We start from the raw sequence: 9,458 nt of genomic DNA on the forward strand, positions 1-9,458 counted from the left end.
CACGTATTGAACAAATTAATGCAATGCAATAATGTAAGGAGATGAGTAAGAGACAAAAAAATAAGGCAGACAAAATTTATCACTATGATTAGCGACAGTATACAACGATAGATCGATAATCGTTTAAAAATAAACGAACGATAAAATGGCATATCTGACCATTGCCAATCAATCTCAATGATAGAACCATGATTGACGACATGTGAGGACAAAAATTGGGAAGTCATTAAAAATTATCTTTAAACAGAAAGTGGCTCCCATTTCATTTTCAAACCCAATTAGATTGAGCACCTTTTAATTCCTCAATCAGTCTGCACGATTTCATTTTAGATAACCAACAACTACAAATGCATTAAAATGAGACCCACTTTTTGGATTACCATTGATTTATTACCTTTTACTTGAGGTAAAATGACTTAAGTATAAAGAAAAAAGGTTAAATAATAAAATCGAACATAACAAATACTTTTTAAGTCGTCCTTTTATGCATCAGTTATTAAGGTAATTCACAATTTCAATGATTTTTATATATGTATTTTGTTCGCAATCTCAATTATTGATTTAAGAAATGTAGAAATTATAATTAAAAATTTGAGAGGAAGCAAACATTAAATTAAAAATATATATACGTAAGACTAAAAAAGAAAATGTTACTAGTTAGAACCCTAGTTTTTATGACTTCAAATTTTGTTCTGACCTATCCTAAGCTTCAAAATGGTTGTATTTATTTATACTTGTACTCGGTCTTTAATTATCACAATTAACAAAATAAAAAATACTAGTTCATCATCACATAAATAAAAATGTCAATATAGTAACGGAAAAAGAATTATGAGGTTGAACTAAATCATCCTTTGTAAAAAAAAAAATAAAAATAAAAATGGTATGACTACGCCATAAAATCAAATTTGATACAAAAGCTCTAATCTAACTCTAAATTTAAATTTAAATTTCTAAAATTCTAAGAATAGAATTCGATACAACTCTTATAAATAATCATACTATTTATGAGAATTTGCTCAAGTCATAAAGACTTTTAGTAAATTACCTATAAATTATAAAGATGAAATTCTAATCTAAAAACCACATGGACTTATAACTTTGGACCAAATTTGTAACCTAAAAATTTGTAGCAAAGTTTGGTAATTTAGCGCATGTAAAAAGTACAAAAATGTAAATTCGGTCGTCTGCCCATAACGGCGTTTACCTGGCTCTTCATACCCCAGTGTCTCTCAGCGAATCCCGTAACGGTGGGAATTTTTGGCGGTAAAAGAACCTAACGTATTCCACGCGTCGCTCTCTAATTGGGTAGATATGTATGTATGTATGTCGGGCATGGTATCATGACATGTTGTTGTTTTTCCCGCGCGAGGCCACTCTAAAGGGTTTTCCTGGAAGAGAGAGAAACCCCAAAATTTTAGAGAGAGAAGGGAACGAGGGAAATTTTGAGAGAGCAAGCGATAGAGTGAGAAGATAGGGTTCATAGTTTCGCCCTTCAAGAATCCTCATTTGATTCAGTTTCCACGGAGAAAGCCGGCCACTGGACGGGTTTCTTTACTGGATCTGCAAGTTGGTGGAAGTTCAATTAGAGATCCGACCGATTTCTGTCAATTTCCGAAGCCCGTGGCAAGAAATTTTGCTTCTCTTTTTTTCTCGTGGGTTTTAAGGTGCGCTTATGCTCCCTCTGCTGTCGAATGCTGTGGTGCTTTTCGTACTATGAATTCCTTGGTTACTTGTCAGTCCTGATATAAACTAATTTCCAAACTTTTATTATGGGCGTTCTGGAGGAAATAGAGGTGATTTGGGAAATTGGTTGCGGATTTGCTGAGAAAATGAGCATGGAACTTCCTGTATTTCTACTTTTGTAGGAAATAGCTTGTTTAGTAATCAGTTTGTGTTCTTTTTTTTTTTTTGGTGGGGGGGGGGTTCCTTTTTTTGTGTGAATTAGCCTACTCGTTTGATGAATGTCGGGGGGTTTATGTGCTAGACGATTGGTTTTTACTTGCAGTCTTTGTATTTTTGAACTGTTATTGGCGCCCAAATTACTAGCTTCGCAATATCTGTTCTTACGGTTTTAAATTTTATTTCTTAATTGACTGAATGGATTGTATTTATCAGCTAGGACTTTACTCATGGAAAACGTGGAGAAAACGAAGCCATCAGCTACAAATAGTTGTCATACAGATGGTGGAACAGACACTGCTGACGTTCAATTTTCAGGATTGTGTCAGGTGTTTTTTCCCCCAAATGTCTTCCTAGTCGTGATTAATCTGTGTTTCTAGGATCACGTCATTTGTAGATTTATCCAAGTCAATTCATTTACGTCAATTTTTATTATAATTCAATGTTTGCTGCAGAATGGACTACATCTGGATGAGAATTGTTTTAATCAAGCATTGAAGTTATTTAGAGAGACGAAGCACCTTTTGGTTGCAAATATATCAGCAATTGGGAGTGGACTTGTATATTTCTTTTAGCAACTTCGAGGATGATTTTTTTTTCTTCTTTTTGATGAAATTTCCCTGAAATCTAATCAAGTTTTACTTTAACAGCCTGAAGAAGCCGAACGTTTTTGGTCTGCCTTTGTTTTATATTCTGTGAAGAGGCTGAGAGATAAGAATTCAGAGAGTTCACATCAGGGATCTGAGAACAACAGCTTCACTTTATGCCACATATTGAGAGTTTGCAAGCTGAAGTACATTGTCATGGATCCTTTTTCCCCTCCTCACTTCTTAGTAGCTTCAATTTTTGTAGACCTTATTATTTATTTATTTATTCTTGTCCTGCTTATCATACAGCATTGTAGAATTTTTTAAAGAGCTGCCTCAGTTTGTTGTTAAAGCTGGTCCAGTATTGAGTAATCTCTATGGTGCAGACTGGGAGAATAGACTAGAGGTACAGTAATTTTTGGCATATATTTTGAGGGGCATTATGTATTTTTTAATCAAGAATGTATTTTCTTTCAGTTGTCACTTATGGTTTTTCTCGTATATGTTCATTTAAGCAGGCAAAGGAGTTGCAGGCTAACTTCGTGCATTTGAGCCTCTTAAGCAAGTTAGTTATCATTATTATTATTATTATTTTTTCTCTGTGATTTGTAAGATTTGTTAGGGCCTCTAAATTAGTTCTTTGGTCATAGCGTCTTTTTGTTTGTTTGCATTGTACAAATTTTTATATCACACCTATGTTTCAAGGTATTATAAGCGTGTCTACCGAGAGTTCTTCTCCACCAATGATGCTAATGTTGAAAAGCAGTCAGCTATATCCTGCCCTGCTGGTTACTTATCTGATTACCATCGTTTTGGATGGTTATTGTTTTTGGCACTTCGTGTACATGCTTTCAGTCGTTTTAAGGACTTGGTGACTTGCACTAATGGTTTGGTTTCCATTTTGGTGAGTTTTGTTCCTCTATGAATCTATGACCATAGTAGTTAGGGATAAAGGAATGGTCTAATTGGCATAAATGGGTCACTGCTGTTCTTAAGTTGTTATTTCCATTGTTAAAACTTGTACACAATAATTAGGGGGCTAAAATTATGGTACCGTAGAATCATATCAGATTTATGTAATGTAATGTTGAATATATGTACAAATGTCTGCCCAACCTTACAAGTAGCAAACTCTCTTACAGGCTATTTTAATTCTTCATGTTCCAGTTCGTTTCAGAAACTTCAGCATTCTTGACTCTGAACGCTTTGGTAATATTCTATCTGTATTTGTTTTCTCATATTTTCTTGAAGTTGCTTACCGTGTTTATATTTTGTCCAGTTAAGAAAGGTGTAAAAGGAGTGGATCTCCTTGGATCACTATGTAATGTCTATGACACCTCAGAGGAAGAACTGAGGGAAGTTATGGAGAAGGCAAATAGTTTGATAGAAGATATTTTGAAGAAGAAGCCTCGTTTGGCTTCTGAGTGTAACAGTAAAAGCTTGGAGAATATTGACACTGGTCAGTTACAGTGTGCTTCATTTGATGAATTAGTTGCACTCTACGCCCTTCATAAAATTTCATTTTTTTTCCTTTTGCATTTTAATGCAGAGGGTTTGATATACTTTGGTGGCTTAATGGAGGAGTCATCTCTTTCATCCAGTTTAGAAATTCTTGAAAAGGACTATGAAGATGCAATTTGTAATAAAGGTGAGCTTGATGAGCGGGTATTTGTTAATGACGAGGACAGTTTACTTGGGTCAGGTAGCTTGTCAGCAGGTGCTGTTACAATGGGTGGCATCAAGGTATTTTCTTTTGAGTTTGCAAATTTTTGTACCCCATTGCAACCGACATCAGTGTTTATTTTCTTTTATTCCTATTGGATTATGATTTTGGTTCTAATCTCTTCAGAGGAAGTTTGACTCAATGTGCTCACCTGCAAGGACAATAACCAGTCCAATGTCTCCACTTCGCTCTCCTGCTTCACATGCCAATGGCACTCTAAATAGTGGTAACGCCAAACTTGCTGCCACGCCTGTTAGCACAGCCATGACAACGGCAAAGTGGCTCAGAACTGTTATTTCCCCACTTCCCGCAAAACCTTCAGCAGAAATGGAGCGCTTTTTGGCTTCATGTGATAGGGATGTAACTAATGATGTAGTCCGCAGGGCGCATATTATACTTGAGGCCATATTTCCAAATAGTGCTCTAGGAGAGCGCTGTATCGCTGGAAATTTACCAAGTGCAAACCTCATGGATAACATCTGGGCAGAACAGCGACGACTAGAAGCACTGAAGTTATATTATAGAGTTCTGGAAGCAATGTGCAGAGCAGAGTCTCAGATGCTGCATGTGACTAATTTGACCTCTTTGCTGACTAATGAGAGGTTCCACAGATGTATGCTGGCTTGTTCTGCCGAATTGGTTTTGGCAACTCATAAAACTGTTACAATGTTGTTCCCTGCAGTATTGGAAAGAACTGGCATAACAGCTTTTGACCTTAGTAAGGTGATAGAAAGTTTCATTAGACATGAAGAATCGCTACCTAGAGAATTGAGGCGACATCTTAATTCTTTGGAAGAACGGCTATTAGAGAGCATGGTATGGGAAAAAGGTTCATCAATGTATAACTCCCTGATTGTTGCTAAACCTGCCCTTGCTGCCGAAATTAATCGTCTGGGTTTATTAGCTGAACCCATGCCGTCTTTGGATGCCATTGCTGTTCAAATTAACTTTTCTGGTATTGGTGTATCAACCATGCCTAATTTGCAAAAGCATGAGAGTTTGCCGGGTAAGTGAATACTCTTGTTTTCATATTTGGTTTATGTCATTAAAATACAATTATTTAACAGTAAAATCCAGCATTAGCAGAAAACAATCTAGTTGTCATTTTAACGTTTACTGAAATAATCAAATTTTGTGTTTTATTCTAGATAGATTGAAATGTCTTTGACTGCCCAGAGTTTTTCTGAGTCCAAAAGCTTGCGTTTAATTTATCAAATATGTTTCTCTCCTTTCCCTCAGTTATGAACATGGATTTATATGATTATCCTTCAGGTCAGAATGGGGATATAAGGTCACCCAAAAGATTGTGCACAGATTTAAGAAGTGTGCTAGTGGAGCGGAATTCCTTTACTTCTCCAGTAAAGGACCGACTCGTGGCTTTCAGTAGTATTAAGTCCAAGCTTCTGCCACCTCCTTTACAGTCGGCATTTGCAAGGTATAATCAGCATCTTTTAAGTGCTACTGCTTAAATGTCAATCTTTTGACTACTCCCTAACTATTATTTCCATGCGTTATAACTTTATTTTCAGTCCTACTCGGCCTAATCCTGGAGGTGGTGGAGAAACGTGTGCTGAAACTGGAATTAACATTTTCTTTAGCAAGGTATAAAACATGATCTTCTGGATTTTGATTGGAAATGTAGTGGTCAGTCGTTAACATATATGATTGTTTAAGATATTTTAAATATGTGAGAAGGTTAAGGATGTGTACTTCTCGCTACTGTGGTATAAAGAGAATAAAAGCAAATAAAAACATTTTAGGACATTCTAATTCGTGATTTCTAAAGAATAGTAAGATGACAATGTAAGAAACATGATGAGTCGATCAACTTACTTTGACTTATTACTCAATGTGATTGAAATTTGGGGAGTAAATGACTTGTGTGTGTGTAACCTGCATTTGTTATTCATATGTTGAAAATGTGAGATCGCTCAGCCTGGTGACAAAAGTTATGATGGTCATCTTCAACATTACTTTCATAACTTCTTTTACTTTTCTGTTTCCCCTTCCCATCACCATTATCTGTGATTATTATTATTATTTGTCCTGTCTTCCTTTAACCATTTGGTAATAAGTGCCTCATATTATTTTCTACTTTTAGATCATCAAGTTGGCTGCCGTAAGAGTCAACGGTATGGTGGAAAGGTTGCAGTTATCTCATCAGATCAGGGAGAATGTCTACTGCCTTTTCCAACAGATACTCAGTCAGAAGACACCACTATTATTTAATCGTCACATCGACCAGATCATCCTTTGTTGTTTCTATGGTGTTGCAAAGGTTTGCTCTAAAGGATGTTGGAAGAGATTTTGATGCCTTTCGGTTCATTTTATTTATTTTATCTTAACACAAACAATGTTGCAGATATCTCAATTGAGCCTCACGTTTAGGGAAATCATATACAACTACAGGAAGCAACCACAATGTAAACCACAAGTCTTCCGCAATGTGTTTGTTGACTGGTCTTCAGCACGTCGTAATGGGGTAGGCTGTTTTTTATTTTTATTTTTTGATCTATTATATTTAAACAGAGTTTAATGAATAAATGCATAGTGGAACGGCAAGTCTAACTCCTTGAATGCTCTGGATTCAGAAATCAGGACAGGATCATGTGGATATAATTACCTTCTACAATGAAATATTTATTCCTTCTGTAAAACCTTTGCTTGTTGAGATTGGCCCGGCTGGATCAACCATGAAAACTGATAGGGTTCCTCAAGTCAACAACAACAGCGACGGTACACCTGATCAAGTTTATTTAACTGTAATGATGATGTCCTATTTGCAGTTTAGTATCTTGCATATCATTTCTAAATATGCTTTTTGGTTTTCTATTGTCTAATGATTAGCACCGTGTCCTGGATCACCCAAGATATCTCCTTTTCCAAGTCTTCCCGATATGTCTCCAAAGAAAGTATCTTCAGCACATAATGTCTATGTCTCTCCATTAAGATCATCGAAGGTATTTGTATAATCATACATTCAATATATTTATCTTTGTACTGCTAGTTGATTTGTCTCTCTCTGTCTGTCTCTTTTTGGTCTCACTACTTGGCTGAATTGGCATATGACACATGCCTCCATTACGAGGAATGGGGATGGGAATATATATTTTTCATCATATGGATAGATCAGCTCACTATATCATCTAAATGTTCTCTTTAACTTTATCTTGTCCTACCTATCTTGTACAGTTGAGTCTGTAAATAATCTAAAAAATTATTTACTTTATTTTTGTAGTTATTTCTTTTAACTTAACGCATGATGCCAACTTGAACATAGTTCGACTAGCATAAATTTGCATAATCAACCTCGAGGTTTGAGGTTCAATCTCCCACCTGGTCATGTCAAAAAGAGTAAAAAAAATTAACTTGGGCTATAATTTTCAGTGTTCATGCTACTAGTTTCACTGGCTATTGTAGCATCTTTTTTAACCTTAAAATAACATGCAATAATCTGTATTCTGATATAAGACTTGAAGAAAAACTTGTTCATTCCTGTCATACCCTTGTCCGTTTGATAGATGATTCCTATCCCATATAGCAAGTCATGCTAAACTAATGGTCCAAAGTCGGCACTTGTTTTTAAAGGTGTGGACTTTTTAGTGGACCCGTAGCATGGTGCTTTATTCATATTTCACTCTGTATTGGCATGTCATTGTCACAAGTTGTTTATCTTTGAGACATTTAATCCGGATATAGTTCTGCGATATCTTTGATTTCGTCTTTTGTGTTTTTTTCCCTGTAGCCACATCATATGGTGATAAGTTACCATGAGTAGTAGCACCATATATTTGTGTAATATTTAACCAAATTTTGAAAAATGTATGCAGATGGATGCATTGATTTCACATAGCTCAAAAAGCTACTATGCTTGCGTCGGAGAAAGCACCCATGCGTTTCAAAGCCCTTCGAAAGACCTTACTGCCATAAACAACCGTTTGAATGGGTATGTTTCAATTCAAACACGTCTAGGAGTTTAGGCCTTTAGTTTCTGATTTTTATTTTGAAAATTAATTTTGTTATCCATTTTCTATTGGTCAATTCTTGAAAACTAGAAAGTTAGTTTTGAAACACTGTTTCTAATATTATTGAAATTGGACTAATTCATGTGTTTCTTTGAAAAAGATGAGAACTTCGATAAAGAAATTGTAAATAAACCTACATAACTTTTCTTTTAAAAAAAATCTAAAATTGAAATGGTTTTCAATAGAAGCTTTGAACTAAAAATTGAAATGGTTATCAAAAGAACTTAGAACTAAGGATTTTTCATGAATAAGATGACATCATTAATATGTTAATTTGATTTATTTCTTCACGTAGTACGCGGAAACTCCGAGGCACACTAAATTTTGACGACGCGGACGTTGGTTTAGTCAGTGATTCCCTGGTGGCTAACAGCCTTTACCTACAAAATGGAAGTTGTGGATCATCTTCAGGTGCACCTATTAAATCTGAACAACCTGATTTTTAATTTACAATTTCCCAAACTCTGGTACATATATCTAAATATATATTCTCTCTCTCTCTCTGCCTCTAAAGTTGTATTACCACGGGGGTATTGTATTGAGCGGTGAATTATTGTGTAGAATAGCCGCCACCACTCCCCTTGTCTTAGGCATCCATCTGAAATTTGTAGTTGGCTATAATTAATTAGTTTAGTTCAATTTCAGATGTGTTCAATTTAAGTAATTTAATTTATTGCAGCTGTGATAGTTTATTACGAGTTGCTAGCAAATGTGCCAATGATTTAGGCAAGGTATCATGTAACAAGGAGTTTCTTCTTTTTTATTTATTTATTTATTTTAAAGTTGTATATAAAACATGATTTTGGATGAAAAAAATGGGGTTTAATCACATTTTGGTCAGTCATTTTTAAAGTTTCATTTCATTCGCCTTTTAAAATGTTCATTTTAGTTTTTGAGCTTTTAGATTTGTTATAGTTTAGTCGCCTAATTTTTAAATAGAGATTTTTAGAAATAGAAAAATGAGGGAAACTATTTACACAAAATAATAAAATTGTAATTTTTTTTATAGAGGTTGATAGAAGTTTGTGCGTGTCTATCAGTGATAAAAACGGATTGAAGTCCATCAGTGTCTATCGGTATTTTTTTTTTTTGTTATTTATGTAAATAGTTTGATATTTTTTTAATATATGAAAATTTCCCTTTTAAATATAAATGGTTTGTCGAATTTTTTAAAATTAACTAAGTTGGTTCTTATTTTTACTTTTAACTTTAACAGATTAA

The 9,458-nt window shown here is 34.8% G+C and overlaps 1 protein-coding gene across 1 annotated transcript; it reads left to right on the top strand.

Moving 5' to 3' along the window:
- Window positions 1-1,350: 1,350 nt before the first annotated feature.
- On the top strand, window positions 1,351-8,932 carry RBR1 (retinoblastoma-related 1). Its single transcript, XM_039037066.2, has 19 exons — window positions 1,351-1,667; window positions 2,119-2,231; window positions 2,358-2,462; window positions 2,553-2,695; window positions 2,799-2,895; window positions 3,008-3,054; window positions 3,195-3,393; window positions 3,632-3,698; window positions 3,769-3,948; window positions 4,039-4,232; window positions 4,339-5,218; window positions 5,485-5,647; window positions 5,742-5,814; window positions 6,314-6,490; window positions 6,575-6,694; window positions 6,804-6,948; window positions 7,060-7,172; window positions 8,043-8,158; window positions 8,533-8,932. Exons 2-19 carry the CDS (start codon window positions 2,133-2,135, stop codon window positions 8,681-8,683), a joined length of 3,069 nt encoding a protein of 1,022 aa, XP_038892994.1. The 5' UTR covers window positions 1,351-1,667; window positions 2,119-2,132; the 3' UTR covers window positions 8,684-8,932.
- Window positions 8,933-9,458: the final 526 nt, after the last annotated feature.

This window comes from Benincasa hispida, chromosome 7, assembly GCF_027475165.1.
Source record: "Benincasa hispida cultivar pf3 chromosome 7, pf3_genome.v1.1, whole genome shotgun sequence".
Classification (NCBI taxonomy): domain Eukaryota; kingdom Viridiplantae; phylum Streptophyta; class Magnoliopsida; order Cucurbitales; family Cucurbitaceae; genus Benincasa; species Benincasa hispida.